The sequence below is a fragment of the Anthonomus grandis genome, chromosome 1 (genome assembly GCF_022605725.1).
Source record: "Anthonomus grandis grandis chromosome 1, icAntGran1.3, whole genome shotgun sequence".
In the NCBI taxonomy this organism is placed as follows: domain Eukaryota; kingdom Metazoa; phylum Arthropoda; class Insecta; order Coleoptera; family Curculionidae; genus Anthonomus; species Anthonomus grandis.
In genome coordinates, this window is record NC_065546.1 from 38914267 (window position 1) to 38937553 (window position 23287).

The window sequence follows — 23287 nt, forward strand, 5'->3', positions numbered from 1 at the left end:
AAAAATCACATTATCTATAATAAAGAAATTGGCTATCCTTTTTATATTTCTTCTCTGTTTTTCTAAAGTCATTTCTAATATTTAAATATCTGTTTTCAGGCATTTTCTCTAATTTTTAAAGAAATATTTCCCAATTTTGCTTCAAACATGCAATTAATTTCTTTTAAGATGTTGTAGTGGGATAAATATTTTTTTGTTTTTTTTTTTCTATAATTTATGTTCTTTCCTTTAACATATTAATATATTGACAGATACTTTCTGTTTCAGTTTTCAGAACTGTTTCTAAACACTTGAAGGGATATTGTTGTTTTTTTTAGAAACTTGCAATTATTTGCTATAGTTTTAGTAGGATAAGTATTTACCAATTCTTTCCAGACAGTTAAACTAATTTTTTAATTTTCTGAGGTATTCAAATCTTTTTTTCTAATGAATTACGTTAAATTTTAAATATATGTTTTGTTATTTATATAATGTTTTTAAATTATTGTTTTCTCTTTTTCCGATCAATAGAAAGGCTTTCAGATCGTTTTACACATTTAAGGTTTTTTTCAATGCTTGAAAGCATTTTATACTTTTTTTTGCAGTTCAAGTCAATTTTCCGTAAAATTGAAAAATTATTTCCTAGTTTTTTAGTTACTTTTCTTGAATTTCGTGTTTTTTTTATAAAAAATTCAATAACTGGAATCTATTGCAAATATTTAAATAATCAAAATTAATTCCCAAAAATATATTTTTTTGGGACAAAAAACAGTTTTTCCTTATTTTTTATTAGTTTAATGTTAAAATCCAATTTTAATATTTTTTTTATCCGTGTATAATATCAAACAAAGTGAAATAGGTCTTAGATAGATATATTATCACTGTATTTATAAGTTTACAGCATATCCTGTTTGTTTATTAATTCTAAATAAATAATTGCTATTTACATCCATTTTAGTTATGCATCAAGTTAAGTTAAAGTTAAATTTAATTTATAAGTATTTTTTTTTAGTAAAATTTTTTTTAACATTTCTAGAGATTTCTATGGTTTTCCGCCTTGGCAAATGAAGTTTGTGACAAAATAGGAAAAACTTAATTGCAATATTTATATACTGTTATAAAATTTAGAAGATTTAAAGAAATATTTCCCTATTTTCTATTGTAATTATTTTCAGGGCATCAAAGTCATTTTTCCTAAATACTTCTTTTTTTTTTTTTTAAGTATTTTGTATTCGGATATGTAAATTCTAGTTTTTTTTCTGCAATTTATTTAATAAATTAAACGAATTATAAAGATTTTTTTAAAATTAAGTATTTGAAAAGATTTTGTATTTTTTGCAGGCAGTCATTTGTATTTTTTTCTAGTTTTTTAAATATCACTTTCCAGGAAATTTGAATCGCTATTTTAAAGTAGTTTAATACTTTTAAATATCGATTTAAATTTTATATTTGAATATTTTTTGTTCGTTACTTATCTGAGTACAGATGTAAGTTAGTATAAAAGGGTTTAGTAGTAATCCTTCTATACCAACTTCATATTTTATTAATTTAACTGGCAAAAAATGAACCAGTTGAGCGTAATTGCAATTGATATTTACTATCAAGGATAAGGACCATATTATGTAGCTGAAATATGTACTCCATCATTGAAAGTCGAATATGAATGACATAAATAACCTAATTGCTCTTCTCTAAAAAAATAGAGTAGTCCTGAGTATTATTAACATATTACTGATTATACGAAAATTCATCCATTATTCGCAAAGATACCAACATACAAAATTAATGAAAACAAAGATTACACACAGTCACGATCTCGTAACATATAATAAACGTTAACACTATATAAATAAACAAAAATTTTTAGTTTATAATTATAACAATTAAATAAAAAAGTAGAACTCAATAACGTAGGGTCATCGAGAATCGAACCTGGTACTAAAAGATTAGTGAGAGTATAAAACTTATGAAGAGAGTCCATATATGACTTATATACTTATATATGATGGAAGGGGCAATGATAAAAAACATTAAATTTAATTTTTAAAAGTGAGATTTAGACTGTTTTTAGCCATCGCTATTTCAATTTTTTCCAGAAGGTCAAGCTTTTAACCTTTAGAGCCTTAATGAAGTACTTTAGTCCCCACCTCTGGAGAAAAATTATAAGAGAGAAAAGTAAAGGCTAGTAAATGATTAGTATTAGATTAGCTAGTAAAGATAACTGACCTTGATATTTTTATATTTTACAGAAAAAACACTACACGTTCTTTCATATGTGTAGAGATTCTATTACTAGATTGGTCAATGTCTGTTATAATAATGAGTATTTATTGTATATTTAAAACTAAACTTATACTAACAAAAAAAGTTATTTTTTTTTCAAAACTGTGTAAATAAAATTAAAGTAAGATACACAATATAAAATTAAAATAAGAGACGCATACAATTCCTGTAGTACTATGTTACCCTCACTTTAAAGACTAAACTCCTGATTTAGTAAATATGCTTGCTTTCTCCGATATACTGACCAACTAGTTCTTTAAATTATTGACCATCTTAAGAGCAATTTCGACATTTAGGGAGATAAAGAATCTAGCTAAATTTATGGAGGTTGAACCAAAAAAGGATCGGGATCTAAAGGAACATTTTGTGTTTTTACTTATCTAATTAAATAATTTTCATGCAATTATTTCCTTTTTTCTTCCAAGCCATTGAGTGAATATCTAAATTATTTAATACATTCACAAAGTTTTTTTCTAAGGTGCTTAAATGTATTTTCTAGGTGTTCCAGGTACTTAAGTCAAAAAAACTCTCAAACTAGTAAAATTTATCTGGTGATTTTCTTATATTTTTTCCGGCAAATAAACTAATTTTCCAGAAAATTTTAATTCCTCTATAGCAGTCATTTTTTAAGCAATACAATTTTTTTTAATAGATGTTAAAATTCAGTGTTTTTTCCACTTAAAAGTAATTTTTTTTATATAACTGGAAATTTCTTTCAATTTTCTTACGAGATAAATTTATTATTCCTTTTTACCAGGTACCTCTGAAGTTTTTGGGAAAAAAAAACTTTACAGTTTTCTCTCAATCTTAACTAGTTTTATAGAAATTTCCTATTTTAATATTTTTGTTACTTTTAAATTGTTTATAATATAGTTTTAATTAATTGGGATACCTTTCATTTTCCTTATAAGCTTTGAATAAAAATATAAGTAATTTTTCCAAGCGTAATTTTCTATTCTTTTCAAGCTAATTGAAAAGATTTTATATTTTTTTATAACATATTAGTATTTAGTATTTGTACCACACACTTTTTCCATAGAACTGGAGTTTTTCTATTTTTTCTTTCACTTTTGGGATAAATTATTTTGTCCAGGCGATTGAGAGGTTTCTTGTTCTTTTATCACATTCAATATTTTTTTTCTCAAGTGCTTAACTATATTTTGTCCTTTTCAAAGAGTTAAAATCAATTTGCCGCGAAAATGTAAATTATTTCCTATTTTTTTAGCAAGATAAAGTAATTTTGTATCTGTTCTATGTAGTAGAGCTCATTATTCATACAATTTAAATTATTTTAAATCTATAGCAAACATTTGAATAATTAAATTAATTTCTCTGTTAAAAAATAAAAGTTTTTAGTTTCATTATTTTACTAGCAGTTTCCTATTTTCATATTTATTTTTGTTTTTTAATTATTTTTAATACAGCGTTAAATAACGTTCAGTTTTTAAATCCTTGCTGCTTTTTCCGAATTTTAAATATGAAATTATAAGTCATAGGCATTTCAGACTTAAAATTTATAAGATTAATAATTTTTTTTGTTTGTTTTAGACATTCTTTTCAGGAGTCATTTTCAGTATTGGGTAGTATTTAATCGAACATCAGTTTTTATACTTTTTAGCATGTTTAAAAACTGGGTGGAGCAACAAAAATACTTATTGAGCATCTAATCTTAAGCATCCAATAAAGTTAATATTGTCAACTATTTTATACTAATCTGCATAGCTATTTAAATAATAAAGCTTCTAAAAACTGTTTGAACTTCATACTTTATAATATGACAAAAGCTAGTGAGCATAAAATAAAACAAAAATAGGCATCACAAATATGCTTTATTGTCTTCTATTTATAAAACAAAAAGAACAAAAAATGCCATTTTTAAAACAGTATTTGAACCACAAAACAAAAAAGAGGGAACATTAAACAAATTATTAATAAGACTTCAATAAATTAAAAACATCACTGAATTACCAAAGCAGGTTTGGATTTTGATGGACATCCACGCTTTCTTTTTTGTCTAATATGGATATTTTTTCCTCTACAGGCGGAACTGTATATTTTAATCTAATTGCTAGGCCCAGAAGATGTTTGCACATATACATCTTAAAAAACTGTGGACAATTGCAGCTACCATTCATCCAGTCATCTTTTTCTTTGGGAATTGTTACTCTCCAAGTAGAAAAAAAAATTCTTTGAATTCATTAAAAGTTTCCCAAGGTTTTTTAGCCTGAACATCCAATACTTGACCTCCTGGTACTATATAGATATTGTTCTTTGTGTCAGCATCTAACACCTTTATTTTTTTGTCTAATTTTGCCTATTGATATGCTTTTGTCCAATTAAGAAGTTTAATAAGCGTAGTAATTGAAAAATACTCCTCTGTAGTTCTGCAGGACCATTCGTGAACCATCTCCGATGCGATAACCAGAAAACGAGACAAAGGAAATCTTTCGCGTAATGTATTGCTATCTTTTATGGTTCTATTAAACGATTTCAGTGCGTTGTTTGTGGCTGGTGATCCTGGGGCAGCACCTAGGTACCAATTGCGATTTTGAGTTAACCACTCTTCTTTGTATAAAATTAGTTTGGGTTTTCCATTTCCTCATAAAAAGCTGTGATGCGCTACTAAAATGTTCAGGAGAAGTAACGGACTGTAAAGCATCAATGTCTTGTAATATATTTTTTCGGGCGTTTTTGTCTGAGCATGTTTGTTCAACCCTGGTTTGCATTTTTGTTTTTGCATGTGCCCAACACATTCTCACAATGGGTTCAGGACCAAATACTTCTGTAAAAGCATTTTGGATGCTCTTTGCGGCATCACAAACTAATACCGATGGTTGTAGAGAATGTTCGTATACAAACAAAATCTGTTCTTTTATTATATTGTATTAAATAACATGGTAAAATCTTCCTGACGCTCCTTTGTCGAAACTCCTAGATATATCGGATGAAATTTTCTATGTTTATCTGTAGTTCCTACAACTAATACCGGGAACCCTTGCCAAATCAACTTGTATGTCACATCAGCATGGATAATATTTGCATGACATTCTGCTAACCCCAGTAAATGTTTTGTAGACAATGCAAAGCGAAAGAACATTGGTTCATCCTCGAATATATAATAAGAAAGTACAAACACTTGGTGAATGTCCTCGGGAACTGCTGTATGATTTAATATCCATCGCTCCAGTTCTCCTAGACTTATAGTTGAGGAACCGTATTTAACACGTCTACAACTTGATAGATAATTGTTCAATTGTTTCATTGATGGTAATTTTACTCCCTTCATCTTACTAAGACTTTTTAAAATAGCTTTAGGCTTCAAATGTAAATCAAATAGTTTATTTATTTCTGTCTTAACTTCCTAACTTATTCCGTAATCAGAACGAATTCCAATCGACTCGTGGTTATGGGCAGCTACACGATAGAGCAAAACAGCATTTGATGTAGCTTCAAACAGTAAATAAATTTGTGCCGCACACTGAGGGCCACGACGTTTTACTTTGTTACAGCGATAAAACCTTTTCTTTCCTTCTTCAGCGAGCTTCTACAAAGAGCCACTGATTACTCTCGCCACGCTTTTTTTTGTTTCTAATTCTTCAATCTCCGAATCACTGTCCGAACAATATGAAGGAATTTCTATTACGAATTTGAAAATTAGATGCTCATTTAGAGTTTTTGAAGTTTAGTTGGTATTTTGGTAAACTGGTTTTGAAAATTAGAAGCTCATTTAGATTTTTTGTAAGCTTTGTGTATTTTTTGGTGCCTGCTTTTGTTGGCAGATTAAAAATATAATGATGCCTTAAGGTTGTTCACCGATAAATTTATTTGATATACAGAAATATAAAAGTTGTCATGTTAGTTAAAATAGTTACCGCATTTTGTTGTACATCCATAATATTTGATGCTCATTTAAAAATTTAAGAAAATTTATTCAAGAAAATATTTTCAAATTTTTACAATATTGGAATTTTTGTAAAAAAATTAAATATTTTTTATCAGGCATTTTGGTCGTTTTTCAATTGAAGTAGCATATTAAAAAAAAGATTCTGCTATAAATAAATTTTTCTTTTTTTCCAGGCAATTAAAATGATATCACTTTTATTTTATTTTAGTCTTAAATAATTTATTAGTAATTTTCTACTATAATATTCGATGTTTTTATTAAGATTTGTAATTTTGTTATTACTCTGTTCTTTTTTTTTTTAATTTTAAATAGAAAATAGTCGTTCATATGCATTTCAGTTATGCATCTAACCAATCAGCTTCTCTATTCGTTTTCTAATTTTATATATGAAGTTTTGCCTCACTTTACCATAAAAATCTCTTTATATAATCTTGCTATAGACCTCCAAAGCTAGATCTACAGCCATTTACTAAGTTTATTGCTTTTCAAGTTGGAAATCTAATAACTGCGGTAATAAAAAGATATTATTTCCTAGATTCTACTTTGTAGTTATTATAACTTCTGCCCTGTTTAGTTATGCGTAAACTATACGTAATCTTGTAAATTTAAACACTATTTCCTGAAATTACAAAACAAAAATGACGGTTTCATTAGTGTAATCTATTAAATCTTGAAAGGATTTTACTACCATGGAAGCGTAATTAATATAGTAATTAAAATTTAAGGCAATTAATTGATTTTCTCCAATTAAAGATTTTTCAGGCAAGTGCCCTCGAAAAATCTCCTAAAGTATTACGACAAGGCACATTCGCAACCTCGACCGTGAACTTGACTTTCCTTTACGCCGCTGCATACATTCTTCGGGATATTGGTGGCCATAGACGGGCAGAATTTTGGTTATTTAAAATTAGTTTTCGGTAGTAGGAATCCAAATTAGTTGTATGACAGTATACAACAATTAATTTTAGTGGTTCTATTATTATTGCATACTATGTTCTTTTGAACCTTTGTAATAAAGAGTTGAATAAATAAAATAAATAAATTAGCTTCAGAACGTTAAAAGTTAAAAAAAAAATTTCCCTCATTTACCAAATCTTCAAGAGTTCAGATTTTAGAGTAGGAGGTACGTGGATTCTGGATAGTCTGTATATAATAATACTGCTTATCTTATAAGTCTAGCAGTATAATCTTTATAATTACATTATAACGGCTCCAATGTTTTATGGTTCTGCTCCTAAAACGAAACTACTAAAGGTTGAACGTATACAATTTAGAGCTTTGAGGCTAGTCACAGGCGCTTTACGATCCAGTCCGATTAAAGCATTGCTGGCATAGACTCATGAGCTACTATTAGAGATAAGAATAGAAAACTAGCAAAGAAACTTATGATTAAAAATATGCCATATCGGAATAACCCACTAATAGACAAAATTCATAAACTTGGTATGTGTAATTTAACTAATAAATATTGGTTGAATGAAAACAGTCCTCCATTAGCTGAAGCTTATACTGAAACAAAAAATCTCCATCAATTCATTTATGAATCAAATATACTGTGGATGTAGGAATTACCTTTTGGGGTTAATTTTTTTGACCCTACAATAATATTTCCTTTATTGACGAACTATCATAAAGCGAATCAAACTATTCTTAAGGATACTTTAAATAAGTTTCAAAATTATTTATAAATATACACAGATAAATAAAAGACTAGTGATGGTACAGGTTGTGCCTTTATTATTCTGAAAATTAAGGTTAAAAGAAAATGAACTGGCATATAAAGAGGCCAAGGAAGCAATTAAGATAGGTCGGATTCTTTGCAAAGTACATTTTAATGAAATAATTCCAATTACTTGAAAGAGATCTTCAGAAACTTGGAAAAGAAATATCGAATAATTGAATATTTAGCAAATACTTCAAATATATACACTTTGATAAAAACGTCCCTTAGCAGTCCAAGATATTATGGATTACAACACCTTTCTTGAGATTTCTAGTGGGTCATGGTAATTTTAATAAATATTTTCATATTGACTAAAAGTAGCGTCCTTAGTAAGTAGTCTAGATGGAGTTCACAAGTTTAGGACCAAGAAATCAAAAACTTCTTTTTTGAAAAAGTTTCGACGTTTATTTACGTCTTTTTCAAGCCTGTAATTAAGAAGCAAAACATTTTTTGTAAGCACTTAACTAAATATTAATTTTAAAACATGAAAATTATAGACATAAATAGTTTTTTTTTAATATTATAAAAAGCAATATTTTTTTTTACTTAATTGATGGGCAATAAAAATGGCCAAAAATATTAAATTAATAAAATAGAATAGAACATTAAAATCACAATATCTATAAAACTGACAAACTAAAGATTTTATAAAAATTACCTATTTACTTTGAAGAAGCTTTTTTGTCGATTGCATATATACTAATGGCAACAGAATAATATATGTAGATGGACACCTATGCGATTATACTTTGAACAAACATAACATCAAATCATTGAAGAAGTTGCCTTTTTAACCTATCCCAAACATGCTCAATTGGATTAAGGTCCGGTGAGGTAGAGGGCCAGGGTAGAAGATTGATTTGACTTTCCTCAATAGCGATTCGTACTCGATGTGGTGGGGCATTATCTTGTTGCAACAACGAATTTGGGCCCATTTCGCGTAAATATGGAACAATTATAGGCAGTAGTATATTATCCCTATAACTTATTCCAGTCATTGTATTTTCCACAAAAATGAGGTTCGTTGTTCCGTCAAGTCTAATGCCACCCCAAAACATTAGTGATCCACCACGTTGCCTTACTACTTCCCGGGCATGACGCAAACGACTTTCATTTCCTTCCTCTCTCCAGACACGAATTCTACCAGAATCAGGATATAATGAAAATCGAGACTCATCCGTAAAAAGAACTGTGGCCCATCTTTCTTGATTCCAATTAACATGTTCTTGGCACCACGTTAATCTTGCACCTCGATTTCCTAAAGGTAACCGAGGAACCCTTAGGGGTCTTCTGGCATGAAGTCCTCTTTCATGCAAACGGTTTCTAATAGTTTGACCTGAAACCTCGACGTTATGCACTCGTGAGACCTGCTGAACCAAAACAGAGGCTGTTACCGTGGGATTTCTTTGAGCTTGCACAGTTATAAAACGGTCTTGGGCAGGTGTGGTAACCCGAGACGGGCCTTGATGCCGTTCTCTAACATCATTTGTCTCTCTATATCTTGTCCACAAACGGTTAATTACACTGGGAGATGTATCCAAAGCTCTTGCAACGTCTCTTTGACTTGTTCCTGCCTCAAGCATTCCGACTGCTCTTAGCATTTCCTCTCGAGTTAAATGTCGTCTTTCCATTTTTATTGAATAAAAACTAAATCACAATTGTTCGGTTGGAACCACAGAAAATGCGATATTGCGTTAAAATTTAAAAATTATAATCTGCGTTATTTCGACAAAATGTGCAAGTAGCAAAAAACTCTGTTCTGGCATGATTTTTTGTACCCAAATATTTATTTTACTTCGTTGGTATCTTAATAATAAAGATAGTATCTATTCCGTATGAAAATATAAATATATAAAAATGTATAAGGCGAAAAAAACTATTTTTCTAAGTGTTCCTTAGACCATTTTAATGTGTATATATAAAATCTATAAATTGGTTTATTGTTTTGTTTATTTTCGTGACAGGATTAGCACATAATAAAGCAAATTATATGCATACTTTAAAGATATTTTAGATTAGTTGTAATATTTTAGTTCATCTGTGGCTCTTGACGGCGTTCGTTTATTTGTAAATATATATGTATGTATATCGTAGAAGTGATATGTTAGTAATGTGAAGTATAAAAAAAAAACAAAAAAAAAGTTATTGTCTGTTATGTGTGATTTATATTATGTTTGTTCAAAGTATAATTACATATGTGTCCATCTAAATATCTTGTTTTGTTGCCATTAGTATATATGCAATCGACAAAAAACTTTTTTACAATTAACAGGTAATTTTTATAAAATCTTGAGTTTGTCAGTTTTGTAGGTATTGTGATTTTAATGTTGTATTCAATTTTATTTATTTATTATTTTTGTCAATTTTTATGGCCTATAAATTAAGTAAAAAAGAAATTTGTATTATTATTTTATTTTATTTTATTTTTTATGATATAAAAAAAATGTATGTCTATAATTTTGATGTTTTATAATTAATAATCAGTTACGAGCTTAAAAAAAAAATGTTGTGTTCCTTAACTACAGCTTTTAAAAAGACGTAAATAAACGTCGAAACGTCGGTACCTTTTCAAAAAAGAAAGTTTTTGATTTCTTGCTCCTAAACCTACGAACTCCATCTACGATAAATATATACATAAATTAGGAATAAATGACTCATATATATGTGATTGTGATAATCAGTCAACTGATCACTTGAACCATATTTTGTTTGAATGTAAGAATAATATTGATGCAGTAATGTTTCTGCATAATAAATTGAAAGAGCTTGGCTTGCTTCCTATGTGGCATACTTCACTTGTAGCGAACGTAATTGCGGACGATGGAACAGAGTCTATTTTCCTAAAATTTTTGAAATTTTCCAAAACTTGGATGTATATGCACTAGTAAATAATTTTAGTTACTTCGAGAGCCCTTTGTTCGTTCCCTATTATTTACCTACCTATCCGAGCCACACTGTATTTTTTCTTTGAAAAAATATCCTGCATTGACTCCATGACGAGAAGCGTGTAATCCTGTCTAAGATCCCCATTATTAATCTTTCTTGCACTGTTCCTTTTTTTATACTCTTTTTTGGAATTTACAAGAAGAATACAATGTTATACTACCCAATAGTATAATAACTGTTTAAATACTATATTAGCAATCTGTTTTCTTATGAATGAGTTCCTATATTGGAACAAGTGACTAAATGTGCCAACCATAAGGCCAAGGAACGAAAAAAAAATGTCATGTATGTATTCTAAAAGCAATAAATATTCCAGGAAACTAGAAACAAATTTTAAAGCCGACATCCCTAGTTTCTCTTGATATTCTAATCTGCAAAAGACTATTATGGCAGTTTTTTTGGAGTCATGGAAATTTCCTTTTGAACATTTCCAAATTATTTTATTTTTTGATACCATATCACTTTCTTTATTAAAGAAACAATTCTTCCACTACAGTACAGTAAGTTCAGCTCATAACAAAATGCCATTCTGTGTTTTAAATATAAAAATTGGAAAACCTAGATAAAAAGTTATTAGCATTCGCAATTTTGAAAATGATCTTTCTAATTAGTCTTATTATTCCAAACTAGAATGCTATATTTTATATATAACATTGACGATAAGGTTCGTTTTCTGGGAGATCATCTTAAATATTAATGTCAGTTAAACTAAGATATTACTTTTTTCCAATAAAAATCGTTGTGCTAATATTGAAAAAAACATATACGTTCAATTTGATAATAACCCCCTGACTTTTATCTGAGAGCGTCAAGATGCTACGACATTCCCAGGACTTATTAGTGCTATTTTGCAGAGGTGTTATTTGCGTACGCGTTTTGCTCTATGTTAACAAACATATTTTAAATTTTAAGATAAGAAAAAAACTCTCAGTATCATTAGTTTTCATCCATTTTAAATTACTGTTATATCGTTTATTATCCCTGTCTAGATAAAATAATCGAGCAGAGATTGCCACGTGTACAAAATACGTGTTGTCATTTTGTGTGCAATTTAAGAAAATTTGATCATGTGTCTATATGTATTATATCTATTGATTGCAATGACTAAAAATGTCGTTCGTTTTTAAGTTTCATTTTCTTACATTTTTGTATTAACTTAATCGACTGGATAAAAACCAAAGGCCAAAATATCTATTAGAGAAATTAATTTTAAGAAATGCTATCCATGATAGAGATATACGACGTAAGACTCTGACATTGCGGTCGCTATAGCTGTGCTATAGCGTGTATGTGTAGTTATGCGTAAAATGCCTTAAGAATTTATAATCGACTTAGACCTAATTTTGTTATTTTAATATCCCGCTTTAAAAATGAATATAAAACTTTGTTCTTAGAGGAACAATTGCACAATTAGTTTTTTTATTTTATTTCAATTTGCTCTTGTTTAAATTTTATGTTATTATATAACTATTATTATTATTAATGTTAAAAGATAAAAGCAGCTTTAGCTAATCTTCGCCTTTTTAGGCAAATTTAATGTAATGTGCATTTGATCCCAAATAAAGACATATTTATTTATTTCGTCACAACAATAACATAAATATATATATTTCAAATATTCTCAGATTGTTCATGAAATGGTCATAAAAAATGAAAAATATTACTTTTTACTCAACTTACAAGATTAAATAATTTATATAAAGTATGATATTCAAGGAATTTTCAAGTTAATTTGGTGAAATAGGTGATTCTATTTCTGAAATATTGAATGAATGTTTAGTATAAAACCCTTCGATTGCTTAAGCAATAGTCTTCCAAAGTCTCAAATGCCCATTTATAATCATATTATTTTAGAGCCTTGAATATTTTAAACATTAAATGAAGTTTTTCTGGATATGAAATATTCTTTGGATATTTCAAAAATTATTTTCGAGTATATTATTTACTATTTCGAACATTCCCATAATATGCAATGAATATAAAAAATGATTTGTTATAGAGTTTTCATAAAAGAAATGCAATTTAAAATGTGTGAATATTGAAAATACTAAAAATATTTTTATTTCATTTTTACTATACATTAAATTCCTTAAATTTAATATTCTTAGAATAGTCTTATGCTCGGCATATTCTTTAAAATGTATTTAAACTGTAACAATATTTACATGAAAAGTCTGCCACGAAGAAATGGTTTCAATAAAATTTATGATTTATCTAATTCTCCCCATATGCTTAAAATATTCCCAAAAAGACTTTAAAAATTGTCACTTTAAAAAATTTATTATTTTTAAAATATATACGTTATGAACATACAATCCTGTTCTGGGCATATTTCCTCAAGATGTTAAAAAAATATTATTAGGACAATAAGAATATGCGTAAACAGGTTAGGAAGTTACCTACAAAAAATCATAAATTCCAGAAATATCAATAAAAGTATGCGGAATTTTTTCATGACATTTATTATTTAAGTATTATGATTAGTCTGGTTTTTGGCATATTCCTTAATATTTCTTGAAAAAGCATTACAAATAGTCAATTCAAAATATGGCTATTTTTGAATCTATTTATTTTGAATTTATTTATTGGATTCTAAAATAACCATATTGATAAGATTCCTAAACTTAAATCATTTAATAACTAAGATCATTTCTTGCACATATATTCTATGAATAAATATATAATAGTGTTTATTCATTAATATATTTTTTTTTAATTTCATGGTAATTGTATATAATTAAATTGCATAAACGAAATTCACAAAAGGTTAACTTTGTCAGTAGTAAATTATTAAATAAACAATTATTAAATTTTAAACGTAAATGTACAACGACAATAGATATTATACTTTTTTTTGGTTTATTGATTTTAATAGTCTATAATATTGCTTATATTGTTTTTTGGATTGAATTTGAATTTATTAGCCAGTTCTTAAATTTTTTTAAAGTAAAAAAATTAAAGAATATTTTTTCTTTATATTTCCTTTTTTGTACATTTTTTTTTCTATAATTACTGTTAACTATAAGTTAATACTACATTATTTAAAGTGCGTTTCAAGTGCATAATTATTTGGCACATGTGTGTTATTTAGCATTTAATGAAATCTGTTAGAGGGTTGAGTTTGAATAGCCCTAGGCTAAACTTCGCCTACTGATAGCTTAAGAAACATATTATAATACCAATATTATGTAATTAGTTTTACAAATAAAAGTCGTTTATTATTATTATGTTATTATTATTATTAAAAATAACGAATTAATTCTTGAAAATGAATTTGGTAATGATAAATAAACCTTAGGACTAATATACAGGTACGACTGCTTTCCCAAAGTGATGTTTATTTTCAGTAAGTGTCCAGTCAGCGTTTTTAATCAAGTACTATAACTATGATTATTGGTGTTAAGTGTTTAGCGTTTTTTAAATTACCTTTTTATTATCGATTGATAAGTTGAATACAATTTAATATTAAGACAATATGAGCAGAGTTAGTCTTAGCGTATGTCTTAAATATTTTCATATTTACGCGCAAATTTGGCTATTTTAAAAACCTATACGTTGTAATTACGAAGATAAAACCCCAGCAATATTTCTTTCCGTTGTACGAGGAATAAATATTTTTAATATAATAATATTCTATTTATTTCTTTATTGCTATATATAATATTCAAGCAATATGAATGTTTTTATGCTATTTTGAGAAGCCTTTACATTGGAACTATGCTAATAAAATACTTTAGGAAAAATATCATATACCTAAACAAGTTGCTTAATTAAAATTTAATATTCAAGTAACGTAAATAATTTAATTTTTTGCATTATCCATATAAATTCATTCCTACAAATATCCAAATCTGGCTGAGTACTATTACTACCTACATGGAAACATTAAATTTCAGGAATATTCCTTCGTAGATATGCAGGAAATAAATAAATTATTATATACGATATAAAAAAATAATTCTTTAAATAAGGCTATATTGGGAACCTATACGGAGGAATTACGACATTAGAATCCTTAAATTCCACGAATAATTCTGATAAATAAATTGCTTAAATAAAATTTAAATGAACCCATCTGAAAATATTGATGCTATATTATTCAGGATTAGTCCTTATAGGTGTAAAAGAAATAAATATTTTGTACTGATATTTAATACTACAATATAAATGCTTTTATTTTTTGCATTTTTCTTAAAATATCTAGGAATATTCTTTTCTAAGTATGGCTATTTTGGAAACCTATACGTTGGAATTCTGCCAACAAAAATCTTTAGATTCCGGGAATATTTACTATAAATATTCCTCAAACAAATTGCTTAAATAAAATTAAATATTTAAATAATATGAATAATTTTAGTTTTGGCATATGCCTAGTAAATTTCTTCCAAAAAATATTCATCCTACATTAAATTGTAGTGATTAAATTCTAGGATTATCCCTTATAGATACGCAAGAAATACATATTTATTTTTAATCGATATTTAATAACTAAACAAGAATGCTTATATTTTTAGCATATTTCTTATTAATTCCTTTCTAAAAATATTTACCCTACATTAAATTTCAAGAATATTTCTTGTAAGTATGCGGTAAATAAAAATTTTTTATTGACATTTATTATTCAAGCTATACGAATGTTTTTACTTGTGATATATTCCTATAATATTTCCAAAAAAAGTTATTATATTCTTTTTTAAATATGGGTATTTTGTAACGTATAGACCCTATGTTGGAATTATGATAACAAAATTCTTAAATTCCGAAAAATGAATCTAACGCAACTAACCGAAATCCTTGAATAAAATTGAATATTAAAGTTTTGTTATAATTATTTTTTTGTCATATTCCTTATAAATTCTTTTCTAAATATGTCCTATATGTTCCTAATGAACCTCTTAAAATATTTACTTTTAAATCTGGATAGTCTAAGAGGCTAATGATGGGAGTATATACGGAATAACAATGATAAAATCCTTAAATTTTAGGTATATTTTGCCATTGTAGAAAGTCTACGAATTAATGGATTCATTAAGTTTAGTTTTATTCTTGGTATATTCTTAAATATTTCCATAAAATCCTAAAAATATTCACACCCCAAAATTTAAAGAAAGTGAAACTTTCAAGGACTCTAAAGAACATATACTTCGAATACTCTTAAAAAAAATATATGTAGATTTAACTGAGCACCTTCCTAGAATCAGTGTTACGAATCATCTCATATCAGACCTGCTTTGTAAAAAAATCCGATAGGTGCATGCCCCTCTTAATCAGCGGCAGTTTCAATTATAATTTTATTGTGAATCTGTTGGTTCCGTATTCCTCTTGTTTATTGATCGTCCTCACATCCGCGGCCGATCTCGAAACCCGATGGCTCGGAACATAATTTGCGCTAAATAACGCCTGTTAATATTAAATAATGGTATTTGAATGGTGTTACCGTAATGCTATGATAATTTATTTGAATTACTTTGTTAGAAGAAGTTCAAAGATCCGTGCAAAAATCTAATCATTAAAAAAATATAAAAACCTAAAAGCACTTAAGACTCTGGAAAGCTAGAGCACAAAAAATTCGTTCAAAGAGGGTACATCAAACTCGGTGCCCCAGTCAGTTTGTATAACAAAGAGTCTGGCCGATGTATCTATCCGCAGGGGTTGTTTTTCCATTTTAAGGGTTAATGTAGCCTTAAGGGATTTAACTTCTGTACCATATAAATTTTTTATAATAAATTATCTTTAAAATAGGATTTTCTTGTTTTAGATCGGCATGGTTTTAGGATGTAAGCCACTCTGGACAGCACTGCAGATACTATGGGGCATAATTTACGTGGTGTGCGGCGCATTTCAGCTGATGGCTGCCATTTTTTTTCTAGTGTCGATACGCCTTTTGGTGCCGTACAGTTACAGCATCGTGATAGCTGGAGCATGGGTAAGCAATTGTTTTTTTAATATTTTTACAAGGGAAAATAATGAAAATATTCTCACAAGGATTCTAGTTAAAGAATCTTAAGTGTAAAAGCTTAATAATACAAATTTTTCTGCCTGGATCATTTAGAAATTGTAGTTAATTTATATATCTTCGAAAATTACTCCTGATAAAGATCGCAAGTGAAATATTTTTTGAGACAAAAATTATTTTTCTTAAAATTCTACACTTCAAACACTTTTCCAACTATAAGTTAAAATTTTTGTGTTTACATCCTCTTTAGCTCATTAACGGAAAAGATAGTACTATACTATGTTGATCACAGATTGTTGTTGATAAATATTAAAACATAGATCTATGTTACGATTGCTATTGGTTTATCAGCATCCTAAATAGTAATATTATATAATTAGCATCGGAAAATCGAACTCAGATATTTGGTGAATTAAAATTACCAAGCTTAACAGCTTGAATCTATTGTATTGTTACTCTAACGTACCACTAAGCCGATGATTTAAGAAACCTTAAAGGAAGTGGACGCTTCATATTATTTGCTGATGATACTACTTTGTTATGGCATGAGCATGGCATTAGAACTCTTAAAACATCCATTTCAGCTGGTCTATTAAAAGTTAGGAAGTGTTTTTTTTATGTATAAATAGACCTGTATTCAATGAAGAAAGAAATAAATTGCTTTAAAATTTTAGGTTTTTTAAGGCCTTAATATCCTTCAATCCATATAAATTTTAAATTGGTATTATTTATATTGCAGATTTTAGAAATGTCTTCTTTAATTCTTAGAAATTAACATACCATACAGGTTTAGTCACACTAAACAATAATTAGGTAGATCAATAAGTTGCTTTTACCAAGACGAAGAAATATTCTTTTTCAGAGGTCAATACTATACAGGGTGAGTATCCAGGAACCACATCGATCGATTGTAGGAAAACTATAATTAAGAAAAACTTGACAATATACTTAATTTTATGGCAAAAGTCGGCTTAAATATTTTCGAAATGACAGTTATAGCAAAGCTATGGGTAAACTTCGTTATTTTAAATAGAACTCCCTACATATAAGGGCAGTTTTTAATTCATATTAGAATCCTATTCAATTATCCTAATTCTATTTTATTTATTATGTTCGCATAATTTTCTAGATACAACTTTTACCGTTTTGAAAAACTATTTAATGAAATACCTTTTTAAGTATTTCAAGAAATACTCAGGGTGTTTGAAATAATTTTTATTTGTTTTTAATGTTCTAAAATTTAACAAAAGGCGCATAACTCAAAAACTATTTAAAGTACAAATTTGAATATCGGTATACGTATTCCGATGTTTGTGAAAGTGTTTCTCATAGGAAAAACATTGATTTCTGAGGTACATAGATGATTTCTTAATTCAAAATTCTCCAAAATGTCCTCAAGAACTTCTCTAAATATAAATTTGAAAATGACTATAAACATTTTTCAAGCGATTTTAATTTATATCGATAATTTCTATAAATTTAAAGAGAGGCTCATAATTCAAAAAGCTATACAAAAAAAAAACTTTGTATACATTTAAAAAATTTGTATACATATTGTATAAACAACTTGAAATTTTTTTTTTTAAAGTTTTTTTTTGAAATAATATACAGGATGTAAATAAAAATTTAAAAGAACAAATATTAATTTTAAAATAAGTATAAACATTTTTCAAGTAATTTGATTAGATTCCTCTTCCTTCGAACAGTATACAAAGTGTTGAGGAAAAATTGATTTTGTCGATAAATATGATTTTTTTTCCCAAAAAGTCACAAAATGCTATTACCCATACACGGTGTTGAAAAAAATAGGGTTTTTGTGAGGAGGATGATTTTTTATTTTAAAAATTTTGCAAATGAATATAACTAAAGAATAAACGAATTTGTAAATTCCTCTTTACATTTTTTGAGTCGTTTGTTAAGAAACTTATTTTAGTCTTTTACAAAAAAATATACAAGATATTGATAAAAACTGGATTTTTGGGAGAAACACAATGTTTTTCTAAAAAATTAACAGGAACCAATCAAACCATATACAATAGTGGCCAAAAGTAGATAGACAAAGTATTATTTTCATATAATTGTTTAAAGATTAACCCACAGGTCCCCTAGATTTTAAATTATTGTTATTTGTAAGGCGGTCTATAAAAAGATACCAATAAATTTCAGTGAAATATTTTGCTTGCTATCAGATAAAGCAATAATATAAATATAGCTGGTCAAAAGTAGATAGACAAAAACAATTTTGGAATGATTTTTTTGTCTAGATATTTATAAAATAAAATTAGTATAGTATTGCTTCTCTTTAACTCAAGGTGCAAGATGCCACGCGGAATTAGATTCTCTCTCGATTTAAGACAACTCATTATTAAAGAATATCGCGCAGGTGATCGTCAAATTGATATTGCTCGTAGATTTGATGTTAAAAGAAAAGCTGTTTGGGCAATTTTATTATCAGAAGATATGAAAGGACAGGATCATTAGAGCCAAGAAATAAATCTGGTCGACCAAGAAAAATGGACATTGGAGCTGTACACAAATTAAAACAAATTAGCCAGAATAACCCTTTCATGACTTCTCGTCAAATTCAGATAGAATTATAGGCTCTAGGGATTTGTAATGTATCCTCAAGGACTGTAAGATGAAGGTTGGTAGAAGAGAATCTATTTGCACGTAGGCCAGCAAAAAAACCATTGCTTTCAAAAAAGAATCGCTTAGCCCGATTATAGCGAGCATATACACTGGACAAAGCATGAATGGAAACGTGTTTACTAAAGCGACGAATCGAAGTTTAATTTGTTTAATTCCGATGGAATTCAATATGTTAGACATCCTTCTGGCCAGCGCTTGAATCCCAAGTACACAACACCCACAGTTAAGCATGGAGGTGGATCAGTGATGGTTTGGGGTTGCTTCTCAGGTTATGGAATGGGTCCGTTACACCGCATAGAGGGCATAATGGACAGGTTTATGTACAGGGATATTCTCAGAGATGTTATGTTGCCCTATGTCGAAGACAATTTACCATTGAGATTCCAATTCCAGCAAGATAATGACCCGAAGCATCCCTCCAAAATTATGAAGCAATTTTTCGAAGAAGAAAAAATACCAGTTTTAAAATGGCCATCCCAGTCACCCAATCTTAATCCCATCAAAAATTTATGGGAAATTGTAGATCGTGATATTAGGGATATAAACTATTCAAATAAAGATGAATTATTCGAACGGTTGCAACAGAAATGGAAAATATTGGTTTTAAACTCATAGACAAACTTATTAAATCAATGCCACGTAGATGTCAGGCTGTAATAGACAATAATAGGTATTTTACAAAATACTAATATTGTAGATGGTTTAGTTTGTAATTAAAAAAAAAACACTTATTTTTTAAATTTGTCTATCTACTTTTGTCCAGCGTGTATTTAGTTATTTCTTATTGTTTACCAAATTAGGTGATTGTTTCTAAAGAATGTTTTATTATTTTTATCCATGTTTATGTTGCCCATAATATACTTAAATATCTTTATTACAAAATTTTATTTCCTATGATTTTTTTTAAAAACCATTTGTCTATCCATTACTTTTGGCCATTACTGTATATATTCCGTAAATAATTTGATTGTACATTTTTCTAGATTTTCTATAAAACTGTACATGGTTTATTAGAAATTAAGTGGAATCAATAGGAATTAAGTGGAAAGTGGTTGTTACAAGTGAAAATACTTTTGATATTTTATTGATATAATGCGTTTTAATGAATCTCTAGATTAATGAACAACTATTTATGTGACTTATATCTTTAAGGTCTGATTACACTTATGTAAACACAATATTTAACACGTCCCCTCAATTTAAATGTCCTTTAAAATAACATTTTAATTGACTATTGACTAGTTTTATGCCAAAATTGAAACTAAAAATATAAATATAACATTATTGTAACATTTGAACAGTTCTTTTTCATAAAATGTTTAATTTTTAAAGTTACTGGATTGTACTCGTCAAACTCTGATAAAATCCCTTTCAAATTAACTAGTTCTGAAATACCAGCTGACACATACTCTGGAGTGTTAGGCAACCATATTGCCTGCCTGAATACCAACAAATCCACTGATGCTTTTTCTACTCTAAACTACTGCCTCCTCTCCTGGTTCGCTTGTAACACCCAGATATCTTAATATCCTATTTCCACAGTTATAAAAATGGTCTATCCAAAACTGAATCACTGTATAATATATCTAGTTAAATTGATAAATACACATAAGGCTACATATGGGTTTTCCATAAGGAATGTCAGTTGAGTTTTATCCACCTGAAAAATCTGTTTTACGGGTGTTTCTATGGAATGACAGTCAGTCATACCAAATTCCTTTAAAAGCCTTAGAATTTTTGTTTGGGTATCTTTTAATCAATTTCCTAATTTAAATATCTCCCTCTATTTCTACAAATGATGTTGCATCGGGTATATTTTTGACATGAAATATGTCATATAAATCTTGCACTAATTTTGTGACTTTGTATCTAATTCCTATACAGTAGAGGGCTTAAAGGGCTCGATTTAGTTTAAAATAATGAATCTTGCTATTTAAGTTTAGGAGTTCTTTCCATTTAGGAATACTGTTTGTAGATCAATTTGGCTCAAAGTTCAACTACACTGCACAGACATTGACAATAGCATTCTTATAGTCAAAGCCTACAAACGGGTGAGTAGCTAAATTCATCTGAATCAAAAGGAACTTGAAAACATTAAGTCTGGCTTTTTTTACCATAATCTTTTAATTTAAATAATCATTGAGTGTCTATGGATTCTTTTTCTAGTAGCAGGTCTATGGGTGTTCATGTCTCCAGATTTTCATGCGATTCCAGTTTACTATTAATGGCTTGTTTCCACTTTTCTGATTCTATAGCTTCTGTATATACGTTGCCTCTTTATTAAACTCAGATAATAAGCAGTATGCTACATAAATCTCATATTCATTTAGATTTCCTATTCTGGTTATATTTCTTCCTGCTCTTATTCTCGTTTCTGGGGATAAAGCTTCATTTCCATAATCCTCTTCATAGCTCTCAGTGTCTCCATTTTGATCTGTATACTCGTCTTAATTTTCTTTTACATTTTCGTACTCCTCGATCATATTTTCTTCGGTAGGATCTTGATCTTCTATTTCAGATGGGTCTAATAATAGTTTAGATACATAGTTTCTTGCATTTAATGGTTCATGTTTAATTTCTGATTTCTCCTCTAGTGACTATGGTCTGTATCCTTCTCCCCAATATCCAACCATTATAGTTTTCAATGCTTTTTCCTCCTGCTTATTCCCTTTAGGCATGTTAGTAGCCCAGTATCTGCACCCAAAAATACTTATTTAAATAATTTCTTTATATACAACATCAGTGAGGACGCGCGAGTTGGAACAAATTCATTTAAAATTCAGGGGTGTGTTCGAAAAAAAAACGCTTGTACACGTCGATTTTCATTTTTTGTTGCGATTGCGATTTTTTTGATGATGAATTCATGTATACAGGGTGAACCAAAAATAAGCAGCGACCATTAACTTCAATTTTTTAAATTTAAACACCTATTTTTTATTTAATTTTTGAATTTGCATAGAATTTGAAGTATATTTGGAATGCTATGTCTTATACCTAATACTAACATTATTAATAAATTTGCAACTGTTTGGGTCATTTGAGCATATTCAAACATGTTTTTTTATGGTTTTTTAACGAGTATATTTGATTGTTGACACATTGTCACTATTTAATCGCATAGAAACAGTATGTATTACTTTACGCAAATGTCAGTAAGTGTCAAGTGCAGTTGCAAAGTTTAAAACTAAGGCGCGTTTAACTGAAATACAAAAAATTGAAATCTTGATGATGGTAGGATATGCTGAGTCGAACACAGGCCGAAGTTTGTGATCTGTTTAACAATAAGTACCCGGAGAGGCTTATTACATCTTCGGTAGTAAGCAAAATTGAAAAAAAGTTTAGTTTTGGTCATGTTAGAGACAAATATGACCTGGACCATGCTTCCAGAAAACAGACAATTAGATATTTTGCTCAATTTATAAGAAAATCCACATAAATCAACTCGACAAGTTGCTGCAGATCAGTCGCTTAGTAAATCATGTGTTCTAAAATATTTGCATAGGAATAAATGGCATCCATATAAAATTCATTTAATTCAGGAGTTTATTAAAAATGACCATATGCGCAGAATAGAATTTTGCGAAATAATGATGAATAAATAAATGTAATGCAAACCCACAATTTTGAAGTAAGATTGTTTTTTTTTCCGACAAGACAATTTTTTTTTAATGGTTCTGTAAATAGGCAAATTTTCGTTATTGGGCGCCAGAAAATCCACACTGGAGTATGGAAAGTAACACACAATTTCCCAAGAAGTTAAACGTATGGGCAGGAATTGTGAGCACGTCAATTGTGGGTCCCTATTTTATTGAGGGCGCACTTACCTATGAAAAGTATTTAGAGTTGT

The 23287-nt window shown here is 28.4% G+C and overlaps 1 protein-coding gene across 4 annotated transcripts in view; it reads left to right on the forward strand.

Moving 5' to 3' along the window:
* LOC126745874 (serine-rich adhesin for platelets-like) overlaps window positions 1-23287 on the forward strand; it is a 200526-nt gene that overhangs the window by 125570 nt on the left and 51669 nt on the right. For all 4 annotated transcript variants that reach the window (XM_050453908.1, XM_050453921.1, XM_050453931.1 and 1 more), the window contains exon 3: window positions 16594-16761. In XM_050453908.1, coding sequence (XP_050309865.1) covers window positions 16600-16761 — 162 coding nt within the window. In that variant the 5' untranslated portion in view covers window positions 16594-16599. The remainder of the gene's footprint in view (window positions 1-16593; window positions 16762-23287) is intronic.